The sequence below is a fragment of the Agrilus planipennis genome, unplaced genomic scaffold, assembly GCF_000699045.2.
Source record: "Agrilus planipennis isolate EAB-ADULT unplaced genomic scaffold, Apla_2.0 scaffold91, whole genome shotgun sequence".
Taxonomy (NCBI): domain Eukaryota; kingdom Metazoa; phylum Arthropoda; class Insecta; order Coleoptera; family Buprestidae; genus Agrilus; species Agrilus planipennis.
This window is the reverse complement of record NW_020440825.1, coordinates 824323-841492: the sequence shown is the minus strand read 5'-3', so window position 1 is coordinate 841492 and position 17170 is coordinate 824323. Positions and strand designations below refer to the sequence as shown.

General features: G+C 31.7%; 5 protein-coding genes across 7 annotated transcripts in view; 2 read left to right on the top strand and 3 right to left on the bottom strand.

The window, feature by feature from the left end:
* Positions 1 to 2330, top strand: part of LOC108735456 — a 5546-nt gene extending 3216 nt beyond the window's left edge. Inside the window, exons 3-4 of the mRNA XM_025979922.1 lie at positions 1999 to 2183; positions 2239 to 2330. Coding sequence (XP_025835707.1) covers positions 1999 to 2183; positions 2239 to 2289 — 236 coding nt within the window. The 3' untranslated portion in view covers positions 2290 to 2330. The remainder of the gene's footprint in view (positions 1 to 1998; positions 2184 to 2238) is intronic.
* A 41-nt stretch (positions 2331 to 2371) lies between these two features.
* On the bottom strand, positions 2372 to 6092 carry LOC108735471 (40S ribosomal protein S29). 2 transcript variants are annotated; one of them, XM_018467432.1, is made up of 3 exons: positions 5938 to 6092; positions 2531 to 2630; positions 2372 to 2475 (listed from the first exon to the last, which is right to left on the bottom strand). In XM_018467432.1, exons 1-3 carry the CDS (start codon positions 5997 to 5999, stop codon positions 2467 to 2469), a joined length of 171 nt encoding a protein of 56 aa, XP_018322934.1. In that variant the 5' UTR covers positions 6000 to 6092; the 3' UTR covers positions 2372 to 2466. The 2 variants fall into 2 exon arrangements, with proteins under 2 accessions (XP_018322934.1, XP_018322933.1); XM_018467431.1 differs by lacking the exon at positions 5938 to 6092 and adding an exon at positions 3009 to 3171.
* LOC108735467 lies at positions 3344 to 5786 on the bottom strand. The gene is made up of 7 exons (XM_018467426.1): positions 5765 to 5786; positions 5547 to 5712; positions 4746 to 5475; positions 4378 to 4687; positions 4102 to 4323; positions 3670 to 3766; positions 3344 to 3612 (listed from the first exon to the last, which is right to left on the bottom strand). The coding sequence occupies exons 2-7, from the start codon at positions 5606 to 5608 to the stop codon at positions 3384 to 3386; spliced, it is 1650 nt and encodes a 549-aa protein (XP_018322928.1). The 5' UTR covers positions 5609 to 5712; positions 5765 to 5786; the 3' UTR covers positions 3344 to 3383.
* A 97-nt stretch (positions 6093 to 6189) lies between the features above and the next one.
* Positions 6190 to 9461, bottom strand: LOC108735465. Of its 2 annotated transcripts, XM_018467424.1 has the most exons (8): positions 9243 to 9461; positions 8705 to 8804; positions 8487 to 8652; positions 7686 to 8415; positions 7318 to 7627; positions 7042 to 7263; positions 6610 to 6706; positions 6190 to 6552 (listed from the first exon to the last, which is right to left on the bottom strand). In XM_018467424.1, exons 2-8 carry the CDS (start codon positions 8802 to 8804, stop codon positions 6324 to 6326), a joined length of 1854 nt encoding a protein of 617 aa, XP_018322926.1. In that variant the 5' UTR covers positions 9243 to 9461; the 3' UTR covers positions 6190 to 6323. The 2 variants fall into 2 exon arrangements, with proteins under 2 accessions (XP_018322926.1, XP_018322927.1); XM_018467425.1 differs by lacking the exons at positions 7686 to 8415; positions 8487 to 8652; positions 8705 to 8804.
* LOC108735464 (proteasome activator complex subunit 4) lies at positions 8865 to 17016 on the top strand. Its single transcript, XM_018467423.2, has 19 exons — positions 8865 to 9310; positions 9552 to 9692; positions 9758 to 9919; positions 9972 to 10188; positions 10593 to 10870; positions 11120 to 11470; positions 11607 to 12027; positions 12090 to 12329; positions 12393 to 12604; positions 12666 to 12914; positions 12977 to 13154; positions 13212 to 13463; positions 13519 to 14024; positions 14205 to 14760; positions 14833 to 15556; positions 15730 to 16046; positions 16101 to 16220; positions 16277 to 16474; positions 16625 to 17016. The coding sequence occupies exons 1-19, from the start codon at positions 9102 to 9104 to the stop codon at positions 16757 to 16759; spliced, it is 5466 nt and encodes a 1821-aa protein (XP_018322925.1). The 5' UTR covers positions 8865 to 9101; the 3' UTR covers positions 16760 to 17016.
* Positions 17017 to 17170: the final 154 nt, after the last annotated feature.

Sequence of the window (17170 nt, the reverse complement as noted above, 5' to 3'; positions counted from 1 at the left end):
GGGAAACACTGATAATTTTAGAGGTTTCTAATGTGATGTCGTAAATAAACACATTTTTTGCGCTTACATTGCAAACGCTGACTGAACCCTACGAAATAGATCAAAATTATGTACTACAGTATTGTACATCTTAAAAAGGTCTACTAAAAGTCCCCGATATTATATCTATCTCTAAGGGATAAACCACAATAACCATTTTTTATCCTTTACTTTTTACGAGAAATAATGGCTTATTTACAGAGCGATTTTAAGTAATACAGCATTAATTCTTATCCAATTAAGTACCTTAAATACATTGTGCATTTAATATACGTCAATATGACCCTTTACAGCATGTAATTTAAATGAATATTTTCGAAGATATTACAGATTTAAAATGCAGGGACATAGCGGTTGCGACGGTACCGGCCGGTTTGTATTGTCCAATGACAAAAAAGCTGTGAATGTTGTATATAAAGACATTCTGTAGTATATTTAGTATGTTCAGGGGGTGTCTTTTGAAGATTTCCCGTCCTCGAAAATAATTTAAACAAAAAATATATATATTTAGTATCTGCATTGCACCCGTGCGAAGCTGGGGCGGGTCGCTAGTACTAGATAAATAAAAAGGTTTTCATTTGGGATAAAATGCGACAGTTTACTTATTAAAAGCTGATTTTAACGTCAAATGAAATCTTCAACATTCTGCTTTTATGAAAAATAGGCTTTCGAAACCTCAGAGAAGGGAAATATAAAAAAAAAACATTCTTATTTAGCTTTAGCAACAAAGAATAGGAGAACAGAGGACTCTATGGAAGTCAATAAGAAATAGGCGAGATAGGTTGGTACGACACCTTCTCAGGCATGAAGGTCTAGTCAGAGACATATTAGAGGCAGAAACGGGAGTTAGGAGGGGTAGAGGTAGACCTAGGTTAGATTACTGTTCGCAAATAGTTACGGAAATGGGTTGTTCTAGTTTTAGTTTAGCTCAGGATAGGAAAGAGTGAAGGTACGTGTCCAACCAGTCTTAGGATTGACGACCTTATGATGATGATTGTGAAGACCTTTTCATACGAATATTCTATGTTGCCGATTTAAATTTAGTAAACGAACACGCTAGTGTTATTCAGAGAATTACTTGAATGTTGATGGCAAGTTTACATATATATATAGGATGATTTAATTAACTAGTTTTAATTTAATTTAATTTATTTCCCAATACATCTATTACAGTAGTAATTAATACAGGAAGAGTGTCTCAAAGAATTATTTTCTCGTAAAAAACTTACTTATACATCTTGTTATAATGTTGTTTTTCACATAAATTGTTAGGGTAGGTAATCATTTTTTAATTAAATCTCTGGAAAATTAAAAATTGAAAGTAGTGCAGTTTCTTATGTCCAATTGACAATCCTTTCGACCCTTTCGCATTGCGGAATTCAAATTTCAAAAGGATAATGACGCCCTGCAGCCCCCCTTAGGTCCTAAGTCCCAGCCTTCTTTTTTCAGTTAAATATCTTTTTTAATTCAGTTTTGTGTTGTAAGTAAATGAAGTAACACTTCAGTCATGTACCTAATTCTTCTTTTCTAGGATATCTGTTGCGGTCTGTAGCTAATAACGCCATTTCACGAGCAAACTCTTCAACAACATCCTCCGATGATATTTCCAGCATTAATTACAAAGGAAAAGTCTTAGTATGTCCCAGCAACGATATACGGAAACCATGGTTTCCTTTACCTTGCAAAGTTAACAAAAATTGTAATATATTTGATCCGACATATTTATGCTGTAATTCAAAATGTTTAAAAGGGGTGCCACCACCTTCACCAGAACTAATTCATTCTCGTAAGTTCAAAATTNGGTAAGCAACACATCGTACACTTCAGCATAAGAAATTGCTGATACCAACTACGTAATACTACTTTGACCTGTGCTGACAGCACTCATAATTTCTTTTATATATAATATTATATCAATTAATATATACATTCTTGTAATCTAATGCAACTATATTTTAGCTGTAAAACTGTTTTTTTCGTATATGCAATGCACACCGCCTCCCCCCTTAGTGCTGGATATATTTTCAAAGCCATGTCAATCATCACTTGATTGCTTCCCAAATTTATGTTGCCAAGAAGATGGTAAAAAATTTTGTAGACCGCCCAAACGGTCTATATTAACTCTGGTTGCAGGAATTACACAGGTAAAGTCCCCTTACATGTATATTTATTATAATTTCTGTGGAAATAATATTTTAGAGAATTGGAAGTCAAGAAATAGCTAAGAAACTAATTGAGAGGATATCCTGAGTGACCTGTGTATATAGTTTCTAATAGGTAAGCGAAGATGTACATTTTTGACTGAATTATTATATGAAATAAAACCTGTAGGTATTAGATACAGCAGTTTTTATTTAAAAAAACACAAAGTTCTTACACGTTATTTTACAATTATTAGAAGTCATTTGATGTTAATTTAAAACAGACTTAGTCCAGCTGAAAAAAAGTGATATAAGTAAAAGCCACACTTCCTGTTTTTTTATTGTCTTACCTTCTTAAAACCTATATCTGCTGCATATTCTCTAAAACATTGACGGCAAATGTTTAATCCATATTTGCGAATTAATCCATGCCTATTTGAACATGATCGGCTAAAACAAAAGGAAATTACCTTAAGTAATATATTAAAATAGCATGGCATGTATGTATATATCATTAAAATAAAGACCCTTCATAATTACTCTTATTTTCACACATACTTACTCATTGAAAAGACTAACTTATAACTAAAAACCGAAATTAGGTAAATTATAACCCCCAAAAAGTGTTATTTTGAAATTTTCAAAAACATCACTTCTAAATGTCAGTTAAATATATTTTGGTATCACTAACAATTTAGTTAAAAAAATTTACGTAAAAATAATTAACATATGCTTTTAAATCAGTATTTTTCTAATAACACGTGTTTTTAACCTCTTATTGCAGTGGAGCAAAATGGGACTGATCAGTAGATTAAAAAAGAAACCTACCACGACCTGGATCCTTGACCATATTTACGAGGGTGAGAGTACCAAATATTTTGAAAACCCATTCTGAAAATTTCAGAATTATATTTTTCGTTGTTGATAACACTTGCACAAACACTATCAACGTCGGGAAAAGAAATTCTATTTCTTCTTTTGACTTTTGACAGTCGATACTTTTTGTCGACATCTAGTAAGTACGTTTGGAATTTATTTAAATTTTGCGGGAAAATTTAAAGAAACAAAAACGTCTAACATATTTATAAACTGTTTTTATTCCTTCTTTTTTCAGTTAAATATCTTTTTTAATTCTTACACACGACTTTGATTAAAGGCAGTCACATTTTCAATTCATAAAAATCTATTTATGATTTAATACTTTCAATAAAGTACATTTAAACATTTATTAAATTCTTCTACTTTTATTTTAATGGCTTGCATTAAATAAGGAATTTTTTCAAAATCAGCCAGCGACTCCCACTCTTCCAAACAAACAGGGATTACAGTGTAACCTTTGGCCTGTAATGTTTTAATCATATGAGACGTAATTCCGTTTATCCTCCTACAATTGATTGAATAATGCCAAGGCCTCAAAGTTGAAATTAAAACTCTGTAACAAAGGCAAATGTCATGACTAGAATAATCAGACATATCTTTTATTATTTACATTTGATTTTCTGGTAACACCTCAAGATTTTCCAAAAATGTTTCTTGTTTGGTAAAAGCCACGGGATATCCACCCTTCCTCAAAATAATTACGTGATCTAGAAAAATAAGCAACTTTTGCAATTCATCTTATTCATAAATATTAAACATTAGTTTGCGTTAGCTTGTCAATAATACAAATAAAATTGTACTACTTTGCTGATACATCGATTGAAGTTTTCTATTCAACTTTTTCGACCAGCTGGGACAAGTATCCTCAGAGTTTATTACTAGTACGCGATCGAACTGAGATATTTTCAGTACTATTTCACCAATTAATAAGCCCCGAGGAACTACTTAAAGAGGAGAATTCTATAACCACAGCCTTCAAATGCGGAACATTGTTCCTTGATACTTGACACAGACCATGAAAGCTCAAAAAATATCATAATACCTATATGGTGTCCCAGTTTCGTTTTCATATTGCTGGCGACGTAAGTTCCTCCTCCGAGAGCTTTTTGAAGTGGAGCTTCCAATGGGAAATCGGAAACTGGCTCGTATTTATTTACAAACTCTTCGATAAAATGTTTCGGTGGCAAAAGATGCGCATACTCCGGTTTAAATATTAAAATTGTTTGCAGTATTGTCAAGAAATGTTTAATATCTGACACGTTGCCTAATAAAAAATAATATAAATATATAGTAATAGCTCATAAGATTCAAGTTTTACTTCTCTTTATGATGGACTGAATGTAATCCTCCTTCAAACATTGCTCAAAAACGTCTTCTTTGAATATATTTAGAATGCAAAGCGTGGAGCACAGTTTAAGGAGATGAACGTCAGTTTGGAGGCAATTTTCAAAACATTCTGTTCTGTAAATTTGTTTCTTTAATGTTTCCCACTGCGGAGGTCTATAATCTGTAGAAGCAATGGCTGTACAAAGTATGAAAACTGCTTTGGGGTTTCCGTTTAGTATTAAGTCCGGATTGTTTTCACATTTTGAGCTAACATAATTCATTAAAGGATCATAGCAATGTCCCTGCAAACAGGAAAAAATTACATACTTATACATTGTGCAAAAATTAAGCCATGATTACCATTTTAAGATATTTATGAAGACAGTAAATACCATTTTGAAATCCTAAATCCTTATCAATTAAATACTCGCCTACTTGGTCAAACAATTTCGCAGAATAATAAAAGGGAAATGTGGGTGAATATTTTTGCAGTAGAAGTTGCAATGTTGTTTCAATTTCATTGTACGATAAACATTGCAAATTTCGTATCAAAAATGGTACTGTAGCTTTAATGACTGGTTCAAAAATTTCGTCTTCTTTCATAAAACATATTGACCACAAGATGCTCTTAGCTTGTTCTCCGCTTAATTCATAATTACTTTCAAGACATTTTATAAGAGAAGTAATTATTTGAATTTTACATTTGTCACTAACATTCTTTTTTGAAATGTAGTAAAGGCAACTAATTATTTCTTTAATGTTATCCTTATCTAATCTAAATAACATTTGCGCCTCAAAAACTATTGGCAGTGCAATACAAAGTGCGTCCCTTAATGGCGTTGATTGCATCTTTGTTAAAACATATTCCAAAAATATGATTTGGTTCACAGAAAGATCATTAATGTAATGTCTTAACATTTGTAAAATTGTTTGAACAATTGTACTGTCTCCGGGGACACCCAAGAACGAAAGAGTTTTGAGCGCTTCAAGAGCGTCATTCACATCAATTTTTCTGATATGCTTTTTTAAATATCTGCATAAATTATCAAACTCATTATTCTGCAATATTTCTTTCTTACTTAATTTTGCTCTAAAAATGAAGTAAAATAATGTATATATTTTTAATTAAAATAAAACTTTTAAAGAGTTATTCAAACATACTTGCCACTTTTTTGCAGCACAAATAATGTCTTAAATGCTTGTAATATATGTTTCTGATTCATAATGGTTATATGTTTTGATACAATATTAAATACATTGGATGCTGAATGAACGTTTTTTAAGTCAGATAGTAAATAATCGTCTTTTGTTGAGTTTGGTGTGATATCTAATAAAAGAAATGTAAGAGACAAGATAAATATAATTTAGTACATTTATACCTTTTGAATAATTTGCTATAAAGTAAATACTAACAATTTAGTTAAAAAAATTTACGTAAAAATAATTAACATATGCTTTTAAATCAGTATTTTTTTCTAATAACACGTGTTTTTAACCTCTTATTGCAGTGGAGCAAAATGGGACTGATCAGTAGATTAAAAAAGAAACCTACCACGACCTGGATCCTTGACCATATTTACGAGGGTGAGAGTACCAAATATTTTGAAAACCCATTCTGAAAATTTCAGAATTATATTTTTCGTTGTTGATAACACTTGCACAAACACTATCAACGTCGGGAAAAGAAATTCTATTTCTTCTTTTGACTTTTGACAGTCGATACTTTTTGTCGACATCTAGTAAGTACGTTTGGAATTTATTTAAATTTTGCGGGAAAATTTAAAGAAACAAAAACGTCTAACATATTTATAAACTGTTTTTATTTGGGTAAACCGTGCTTTAAAGACTTAAACAGGATTCTAGGGCATGTTACACACGACTTTGATTAAAGGCAGTCACATTTTCAATTCATAAAAATCTATTTATGATTTAATACTTTCAATAAAGTACATTTAAACATTTATTAAATTCTTCTACTTTTATTTTAATGGCTTGCATTAAATAAGGAATTTTTTCAAAATCAGCCAGCGACTCCCACTCTTCCAAACAAACAGGGATTACAGTGTAACCTTTGGCCTGTAATGTTTTAATCATATGAGACGTAATTCCGTTTATCCTCCTACAATTGATTGAATAATGCCAAGGCCTCAAAGTTGAAATTAAAACTCTGTAACAAAGGCAAATGTCATGACTAGAATAATCAGACATATCTTTTATTATTTACATTTGATTTTCTGGTAACACCTCAAGATTTTCCAAAAATGTTTCTTGTTTGGTAAAAGCCACGGGATATCCACCCTTCCTCAAAATAATTACGTGATCTAGAAAAATAAGCAACTTTTGCAATTCATCTTATTCATAAATATTAAACATTAGTTTGCGTTAGCTTGTCAATAATACAAATAAAATTGTACTACTTTGCTGATACATCGATTGAAGTTTTCTATTCAACTTTTTCGACCAGCTGGGACAAGTATCCTCAGAGTTTATTACTAGTACGCGATCGAACTGAGATATTTTCAGTACTATTTCACCAATTAATAAGCCCCGAGGAACTACTTAAAGAGGAGAATTCTATAACCACAGCCTTCAAATGCGGAACATTGTTCCTTGATACTTGACACAGACCATGAAAGCTCAAAAAATATCATAATACCTATATGGTGTCCCAGTTTCGTTTTCATATTGCTGGCGACGTAAGTTCCTCCTCCGAGAGCTTTTTGAAGTGGAGCTTCCAATGGGAAATCGGAAACTGGCTCGTATTTATTTACAAACTCTTCGATAAAATGTTTCGGTGGCAAAAGATGCGCATACTCCGGTTTAAATATTAAAATTGTTTGCAGTATTGTCAAGAAATGTTTAATATCTGACACGTTGCCTAATAAAAAATAATATAAATATATAGTAATAGCTCATAAGATTCAAGTTTTACTTCTCTTTATGATGGACTGAATGTAATCCTCCTTCAAACATTGCTCAAAAACGTCTTCTTTGAATATATTTAGAATGCAAAGCGTGGAGCACAGTTTAAGGAGATGAACGTCAGTTTGGAGGCAATTTTCAAAACATTCTGTTCTGTAAATTTGTTTCTTTAATGTTTCCCACTGCGGAGGTCTATAATCTGTAGAAGCAATGGCTGTACAAAGTATGAAAACTGCTTTGGGGTTTCCGTTTAGTATTAAGTCCGGATTGTTTTCACATTTTGAGCTAACATAATTCATTAAAGGATCATAGCAATGTCCCTGCAAACAGGAAAAAATTACATACTTATACATTGTGCAAAAATTAAGCCATGATTACCATTTTAAGATATTTATGAAGACAGTAAATACCATTTTGAAATCCTAAATCCTTATCAATTAAATACTCGCCTACTTGGTCAAACAATTTCGCAGAATAATAAAAGGGAAATGTGGGTGAATATTTTTGCAGTAGAAGTTGCAATGTTGTTTCAATTTCATTGTACGATAAACATTGCAAATTTCGTATCAAAAATGGTACTGTAGCTTTAATGACTGGTTCAAAAATTTCGTCTTCTTTCATAAAACATATTGACCACAAGATGCTCTTAGCTTGTTCTCCGCTTAATTCATAATTACTTTCAAGACATTTTATAAGAGAAGTAATTATTTGAATTTTACATTTGTCACTAACATTCTTTTTTGAAATGTAGTAAAGGCAACTAATTATTTCTTTAATGTTATCCTTATCTAATCTAAATAACATTTGCGCCTCAAAAACTATTGGCAGTGCAATACAAAGTGCGTCCCTTAATGGCGTTGATTGCATCTTTGTTAAAACATATTCCAAAAATATGATTTGGTTCACAGAAAGATCATTAATGTAATGTCTTAACATTTGTAAAATTGTTTGAACAATTGTACTGTCTCCGGGGACACCCAAGAACGAAAGAGTTTTGAGCGCTTCAAGAGCGTCATTCACATCAATTTTTCTGATATGCTTTTTTAAATATCTGCATAAATTATCAAACTCATTATTCTGCAATATTTCTTTCTTACTTAATTTTGCTCTAAAAATGAAGTAAAATAATGTATATATTTTTAATTAAAATAAAACTTTTAAAGAGTTATTCAAACATACTTGCCACTTTTTTGCAGCACAAATAATGTCTTAAATGCTTGTAATATATGTTTCTGATTCATAATGGTTATATGTTTTGATACAATATTAAATACATTGGATGCTGAATGAACGTTTTTTAAGTCAGATAGTAAATAATCGTCTTTTGTTGAGTTTGGTGTGATATCTAATAAAAGAAATGTAAGAGACAAGATAAATATAATTTAGTACATTTATACCTTTTGAATAATTTGCTATAAAGTAAATGCCATTTGTGTGCACATTTGTTTTAGTCCTTAGAATTCTTAAGTGAGACAGGAACATGAGTGACTTGGACATCTGTAAAATAGTAGTAGTATTGCAATTAAAGTTAATGGTAATTTAATTTAAAAATGGCGCTTCTTATTCTGTTATATGATTGGTTAGCATGATGTAGCATTTCATTGTAAGAGGCATGATTGGTAAATTAACAATACTTGAATGGTGAAAAGAAGTATGTCTGCAAATGACTAGTCTAAAATTGACAAAAATAGCAAGTTGTTCAATAACTAATTAATGCGCTCACATGAACGGTTGAAGAAAGTTGACAGTGAAATACAAATTTAGTTTAATAAAGAAAGTGCTCTGCTCATCACCATGAAGGAAGAAAATACAATGAAATATACTGATATTTCAGGATTTCTGCCTCAAAAAGAAAATGTTTATAATAAATTACTTCCTTACGCCGATAAACTAGATGAAGAATCTGCAAGATTATTTCTAGACATCAAAACTAACCTTGTCAAGTCGGTTTTAGCAAAAGAAACGAGACCAGGCTGTGCTTTATGGACATCCAGACTTATTAAGTAAGGTTTCTTAAAGTATAAATATGGGTAAAATTAAGGTTCATTAATCTAAAATATGCCTTTTTTAACTTAATCTTAACTAATTTAAAATTGCTTTAAATGATCTTTGCAATTTTGACAGAGTTGTCAAAATACCAAATGTCAACTTGTAAACTTTTATTTTATGCAACCCAACATACTAAATGACAAGAGTTTTTAAATTTTGGCCGTAGTTTTTAAATTTAAAATTTTTCTTTTACAGATATATGAAAATTTATGGACTTAAATTTTCAAAGGAAGACCACATTGGCCTTATTCAATTATATTATGCACTTCTTACCATTCCAAATTTAGAACCCACCAGAATTAACAAATTTGCTTCAACTTTACAATTCCTTTTAAAGTAAGCAAAATAAAGTTATGTTAAATTTACATTGTTTTATTTTTATTAAAACTTATCTGTTATAGAAAAAGACATTTAATAAGTCCAGAAGAACTAGAATTAGAATGGAAACCACTTTATGATTTATGTATTAGGATAATGGAAACAAGCAAAACAGACTTGGGAATGTACAGATATTTTTTGACATTAGAGAATACTCTGAAAAATTTGATAAGATTTTGCAGAATGTAGGTGTTAGGTTGTTTTCTTTTTAACCAATTAATGATTTTCATGTTTTAGTTATTTTCCAGTTGAAGCAACACAGGAAATATTAGATGAATTTAGGCCACTATTATGCCCCCACAGCACCGCCGACATTGCTTGTGCTATAGAATATTTAGAATTGTTTTTGCCAGTAATTATGAAGCCTGAGCAGGCCAACATTGGGTATAATTTATGGTTGGAAGAATTAATGAACCTTTGGGAAGTATGTCACAATGCTAGTGTATGGGAAAATGTAAGTTTTTTACATAAACTAAATGCCTACTAGTGCCGCATGTGGTTAAAATTCATTTGAAATGTTTTGTGTCTTTCATTTAATGCTAGTCACGACCACATCTGTAAGAACTGGAACTTTTTCGCGCAAAAATTTTGCAAAAATATATCCATTCTTATGACGAGCGTTTTATTCACGCAGGTTCCTTTCAATTTGTTATTAAGTGATAATTTTTACATCGGACATTGTTAGATAGCTCTTCAAAAATAAATATTAGATTCTTCATTTACTATTGTTTATTTTAAAGCCCCATTTCTGAAATATTAAATATTAAAATCTTAAAATATAGTGACTACTATATGGAACCCTAATGGTGCGTGTCTAGTACGTGATTTTGAACATTTATTTTACTATTTTTTTTGCAGCACTTGATGTGGTTAATGGCTAGAATATCCAACTTTAACACTGGTTACATAAATTGGGAAAAATATATTCCTATAATGTATGTTAGATTTTTACGTACCCTACAACTTCCCATTGCCTACAGACAAAAGCAAACAGGAAAACAGTTCAAAATTGATATTTCCGCAATTGCAATCTGGATCGTTGCCACATTGGGCGGCAGCAGTGATACGGCGTTCTTTCATTTAGAGAAATTTATGCAAATTCTTGAGTCTTATTATCATCCAGCAAATACTGGAAAGTAAGTCAAACTTCTATAATTTTATCTTTTCAATTTAATCTAATTTCAAAAAAAAAAAAAAAATAGTTAAAAGTGCATTTTACTGTGTCGTTTTAATATGCAACGACATTTTACTCTCTTCTTAAATTTTTGCTCTAGAAAGGGGAGGTCTCGTTGCAATTTCTACAGATTACATCAGATATTACTTTAATCGTTTAAATTGTGAACGTTTCATTTTTAAATTAATCGATTTTCTTTTAAAAAATGCAGGTGGACCCCGAAAATTAGAGAAATGTTAAAGAAATTAAATTACTATTTTGTGGAACGAGTTCATACTGAAAGATACAAAAAACCCAGCTGGCAGTTACTTGCTCCTGAGGAGTTTAGACTGTCGGATACTGACATAGACAAGTTTGTTAACATAATGAAACCCTGTATAGAACAGGCGATGTTTTCAAGACAAGGTTCTCATGATGTGACTCAAGCTTTACAATTCTTAGCTGCTTTGAGACCCAACATTATAGTCCCAATGGTTTTAGAAAAATTGTACGCATCTATGGATAGCTTAACAGAACCCCATAAGCTAACGTCATCCATAGTAAGCGCAATGGGGGTTTCAAGGTAAATTCTTGTTTATATATGTATCGTTTACTACTTTGTAGTTTCCTTTTAAACGAAATAATAGTAAAAAATTGTTGGCATATTTCGATGAAATATTTTGAAGAATCTATAATTAAGGTATTTCTTTTCCATTAAGATTTATGGTATCTGGCACGAAAAATAATTATCCGGAAGGTCCTACTCACGTCATACCTCTATTATTTGCACTTTTACCTGGAATAGATCCGAATGATATTAACAAATTATTCGTGGCTTTCGATTTGATATCTCACTTGGCAAACTTGGCCCCATTTGTTGATTGCTCCGAAGCGAGTAATTATTACGACGATTTGACTGAAGAAGAACACATAATATGCGAAGCGTCTGCCGGATTTGAGGATTTTATGGTACAATTGTTTGACAAGATATTCATTTGGGTCGAATCGAACTCCCTCGAGTTTGTAAGAATGGAACAACACGAATTGGATCAGAAAAGTAAATTGGAATCTCTTTCCGAGTTTGCTCTTTTAAATTTGACCACATCGGTATTGTTCCAGTGTTCACCGTCAATTTTTATGGTAAAAAATGCCTATAAAAGAATTTAAAGCAAAATGATTTTATATTTTATAATTAATTGTAGACAGTATTACGAAAAGTGCATAACTTCGCCACAAACAGAATTATGGAATCGAAAGTTTCAGGAAAACTTATTGCCATGCTATGTTCTTGTTTCACTAAAGTTAATCCTAAGGAAACTTTAAAACTTTTCGTACCCGATTTATGTGACACTATTAAAATTCTTCTTAATGAAAACGAAAATGCTTTAAATGAAGAACACCTTAATGATGAACTTGCATACAACCTTTTGCTTCTATCAGAAGTAAGTATCTGTTGCATTATTTCATCTCATATCAAGTTTAAAATATTTTTTGCGAATTTCTAGATTGTGGACGGGAACAGTCATTTACTACAATACATCGATCGATTGAATGACATCTTAGAAAAAACATTGCATATGAAATCTGTACATGGTAATAAACTCTCCGCCCATTTGTTAAACATGTTGATGATGTCCCTCACTACAGTTCAACCTACCGAATATAGAAGTTTAACAAAAAGCTACGATACCCCTATTAAAGACTTTTTAATAGTTAGGTAGGAAATAAGGCTAAAATAATGTTATAGTAAATGAATAAACGACTTTTGTATCATCTAGAGAGTGGGGAAAACCCGGAGATTTATACAATCTCAACATATCATGGTATGTGCCTGGAGAAAAAGAAATAAAGTGTATTGAAATGCTCCTACACAAATATTTAGTACCTGAATTAGAAAAATTAAACAGGTTTGTAGAGGGCAGCCAAAATATAGAAAAAAATGACCTTATACAAAGCTTAAGAATAGTTTACTCCATATTAGGCTGTCAGAATGTTCTACCACTGTGGGAAGAACCTGCTTTGAACTTGTAAGTTTGTACTTGTAACTAATTCATTGATCGTTATAATATTTATTTTTAATGTAATTTAGGATTGAATCTGTAATTCCCCCATGGGCCTTTGAACTTACCGTTGGTACAGACCATGCAGTAAAAATGCCCGATGGTAGAAACGTTCGTAAAACAATCGCTGACGCTATACATGCCGTTCAAAAGAAAATTTTGGAAGTTGATGAAGGCAACACCAAAAGCTTGCAGTTTATCATTCGAGTAAATTAATAACATGCCTTCTTTTTTCAAATTGTTATTTGTGTGACTTTATTTTAGATTTATAATATACTTGTATTCAATAAATTTACTGGAAGGGATTTCGAGATGCATTGGAAAACATTCCACAGCGCTAAAAAATTTTTAGAAGACAGGTTGCACCAAAAGAAGGCTCATTTACGTTATATTTTGATCGACAGAGTCAAATTACACCAAGAATTTAGGACGGAAAGTAGAAGTTGTACTTTCACAGAAACCCACAAACAAATTCTTTTGGACCTATTTGAATTGGGCATTAGCAGATACAGTGAAGTAAAGGTCTTTTATTTGTACCTTAAGTCATTTTTATTTTTTTATCTAATTATAGGTTCGAAAATCTGCTCAAACTAGAATATTTAGCGCTATTAACACGTTTCCATTTTCTTATACCATATTGGCACCCAGCATAAAATACGTGCTCCAATTGGACACTATAGAAAACCATGAAAAATTTAAGGGATGTCTTCATATCCTTATGGGCCCAAAGACAACACCAATTGCCACAAGACACGACTGGGCCTTTATAAGAGATATTTGGCCCCTTCTGGTTAAATCAAAGCCTTGCGAAAAGCCTTCTATAGTGAATTTAATGACCAATTTGTCAGATTCGGTGAAACGCTATTTCCCTACTATTGCTATCAAAATTGAGGTTACTGATAAATGTCTGGAACTTGCTCATATAATAGCTAAAAATGTACCCCAAGTAGATTTAGCAGATTTCGATGAAATAATGACTAACGGAAGGGAGCAATTGGAAGTAAATAACAAAGAGCGAATGAAGAACTACAACGAAACTATACAATTACTGTTAGATGCCTGTTTGGATGGAAATTTGTAAGATTCTTTTATGTATCTATGTGTAAAAAGTAACTACTGTAAAATGGCTTAAAAAATATGAAAATTGTTCATTTTAAGAACTTGTTAATGGACGCGTAATCATTTTTTGGTTTCAAATTGCAAAACGTAATATATATACAATTATTAACTTCTGAATTTTGTGTACGTTTTTTATAGGCATTGGCGTCATTATTTAATGGCTGTTGGATTCATGAGGGAATTAGTTCATCCTGATGTAAAGTACAGTCCTGAAGTGGTTAATTTCTTTCTTCATGCTATGTTACATGATTTGATAGGAATAAGAAAAATCGCGCTTCGAGTGGTCCTTTTCATTCTAGTCCAAAATAAACCAAAGTTTGTAAAGAAATCATTAAGTTTAAAACATTTCGGCATCACCAACCGAAACGTCGTTCCCGGCATTAGACCTGACAACCAATGGCTTCTCTATAATAGCAAAACTGTACCCAACTCACCTGAAGAATGGGAGCAACTTCGATATGTGCATAAACAATATATTGGATTCTATACTTGGCCAAAGGAAATTGAAGTTTATTCTTCTCCAAGTGAACAACCAACACCTGCAAAGAGAATGGACATGTTAAGTCCTCAGGAAAAAGAAATTTATAATTTCTTTTGTGATTCCAGTAACGTTAAAATGCTAATTAGATATTTTTCAATGGAAGAAAAGAAAGGCAAAGATCAATTTAATGTGTTTCGTTTATTAATTTTTAAGGTAACAAAACTTATTAAAACTTAATAGTATGTATTGGGTTGTATAAAAAATTTGACTGTTTATTGTTTCCAGAACATTTTTAAAATGTTTGAAGATAAACTTCTGGATGTATACATCTCTCATCTTCAAGAACTTGTCGATGACAAACAAGAGCAAAGTCAAAGATGCGCCGCTGAATTAATAAGTGGACTTATAAAGGGTTGTAAACATTGGAGTTATGACAGCACCGTCAAATTATGGACAGAATTAATTCCACTCATTCGCATTGCATTCTGTAATTTTTCAGTAGAAACCATTGGAGACTGGGGATTAAGTATAGCTGTGGCTCTGGAGTCTCGAGACCCTAATCGTTACCATTGGTTGCTGGAATTCCTTATGGACAATCCTTTGGCTGAACAAACGTCATTCATTGGCTGTGCTAGAATTTATCTTCTACAGAATGCCCTTCATCAGCAGTCCTGGAGGAATGCCGAGCTTATACACAGAATGTTGGAATATTTCAAGGGTTACTTAGCGCATCCTTTTCAAAATGTGAGGGAGAAAATAAGTTATTGCTTGACGAGCGTCTTCGGTAAAGACGTGGTTTTTCCTGAAGGAAATGTCACTAACTGTCCAAGAGTTGGCGATTTTTTCGAACATGTTATGCCCAGGTTACATGAACTTTACAGATGTATTTTAAAGGAAGTTAGTACACACGAAAAGGACAGAAGTAATGGCTTTGTCAACAACACCAGTTTGCCTTTGGAGTCCTTAAATGATGAACACAGGGAAGAATTAATAAGGCTATTTAAGACAGGTAAAAAAAACTTAATCTAAAGCTTATGTACACACAAATTATTATTTGTTACATTACATCTTTTATAAAAAATTTCCCTTTAATTACGTGGATATTTTGTTTTTCTCTGTTTTAAATGTGTGAATTTCGATGCGGAAATGAAGCAAAACTTCTTAACGTGTTTTTTTTTTCAGTATCGAAATATGTGACAGGAAGTATAGTGAAAACAAATTGTTCAGCAGTCCCTGAACATTATCAGCTGTTGCCCCTGGCTTGTGTTCTTCAAGGAAACGACAAAGATGACGAACTTAAATCTATCTGCTCAAATTTGTTAGCTGTGATGGGACATTCTCTAATCCTTAATGAATATGTCCCGGCTGCTTTGAAAGCAATTAAAGAAGTTTCAAATTGTCCCCTATGGTCTGCTAGAGCCGTTGTTACCGAATTCATTCCAGTTTTAATTTTCCACAATATGCCTACAATTATTTCCAAAAAAGAATGGGTTACAGAGGTATTATCTTACTTTATTTTTCTAAACATTGTTTTACCAATTAAAATATTTTAGGTCGTAGATATTACCTTAAAACTTCTTGAAGATAACCAACCTGAAGTTAGAATATTGGCAGGTAAACTTTTAAGTGGTCTCCTTCACTATCATTTTATTCCAGAACCTTTAGAACTACTTGTAAGTCAAATAATATAATTTTTTAAATAAATAATTCTTAACTAAATTATCTGCAGGCTGATTTCAAAAGAAAATCTAAAGCGTCAATGAAATCACAAGGAACGAAGCGAAAATTTGCGGATGTTCGTACAAGACATGCCATTGTTTTAGGACTTTGTGCCTTCATCGACTCTCACCCTTATGACGTACCTGACTATTTACCAGATGTTTTCCAGCATCTGGGACTTCACTTGAATGATTCTGAGCCGATACCGGTAAGTAATTAATTAGGTTTTACAATTATTATAGCGTTTCTCAAAAATTTGCATATATATACCAAAAATCTCATAAGAAAAGCATTTTTTTGAAAAGAAAATTTGACGTATATCTGGTTGAAACGGTCTATAATAGTATAATTCTTTTAGTCTACAATTCGACGTACTTTGGGAGATTTTAAACGTACCCATCATGATAACTGGGAAGTACATAAATTAAAATTTACAGAAGATGAGCTCTTAGTTTTAAGTGATCTTACAGTGCCTCCAAGTTACTACGCATAGTTTCAGGAAATTGCTTTTCACCAATGGTGAAATAATTTGCCTGATTGTTTAATTTAATACCAAATTTTTAAAGCCTCGTTTTGATTCGTTTGTTACCCTTTAAAACCCAAGTTATACTTTTAACTTTTTATTAATATATATTTAAATGGTGGACTGATAACAGAAAAATGGAGTATTTTTGTTATATATGTAAAAAGTGATTAAGGTGAAAGGATACTGTACTTAAAATTAAGAAAATATTAAAGTCTCAAATTTTAGCTTGGTTCTCCTTTCTTAAAGAGATGTTGCTTTCTTTTTGTTTTATATTTAAAATCAGTATATAACGTGTGTTGTTCATTCCGTTGTATTGTTGTAGAAACTTTTATGAAAATATTTTTTTTGTAAATACCAGCTTTTTAAAATAAATAAAAA

Coding starts and splice junctions, on each gene's coding strand:
- LOC108735467 (XM_018467426.1), bottom strand. CDS start 5,608: ATGAATCAGAAACATATATTACAAGCATTTAAGACATTATTTGTGCTG. Junction 4,324..4,377: donor TCAGTCCATCATAAAGAGAA/GTAAAACTTGAA, acceptor ATTTTTTATTAG/GCAACGTGTCAGATATTAAA. Junction 3,767..4,101: donor GAAACTGGGACACCATATAG/GTATTATGATAT, acceptor TTATTTTTCTAG/ATCACGTAATTATTTTGAGG.
- LOC108735471 (XM_018467432.1), bottom strand. CDS start 5,999: ATGGGTTTTCAAAATATTTGGTACTCTCACCCTCGTAAATATGGTCAA. Junction 2,631..5,937: donor GGTCAAGGATCCAGGTCGTG/GTAGGTTTCTTT, acceptor CTTTTGTTTTAG/CCGATCATGTTCAAATAGGC.
- LOC108735465 (XM_018467424.1), bottom strand. CDS start 8,804: ATGTCCAAGTCACTCATGTTCCTGTCTCACTTAAGAATTCTAAGGACT. Junction 8,416..8,486: donor GTGCTGCAAAAAAGTGGCAA/GTATGTTTGAAT, acceptor CTTCATTTTTAG/AGCAAAATTAAGTAAGAAAG. Junction 7,628..7,685: donor TTCATAAATATCTTAAAATG/GTAATCATGGCT, acceptor TCCTGTTTGCAG/GGACATTGCTATGATCCTTT.
- LOC108735464 (XM_018467423.2), top strand. CDS start 9,102: ATGAAGGAAGAAAATACAATGAAATATACTGATATTTCAGGATTTCTG. Junction 14,761..14,832: donor TTCGTTTATTAATTTTTAAG/GTAACAAAACTT, acceptor TATTGTTTCCAG/AACATTTTTAAAATGTTTGA. Junction 16,221..16,276: donor CAGAACCTTTAGAACTACTT/GTAAGTCAAATA, acceptor AATTATCTGCAG/GCTGATTTCAAAAGAAAATC.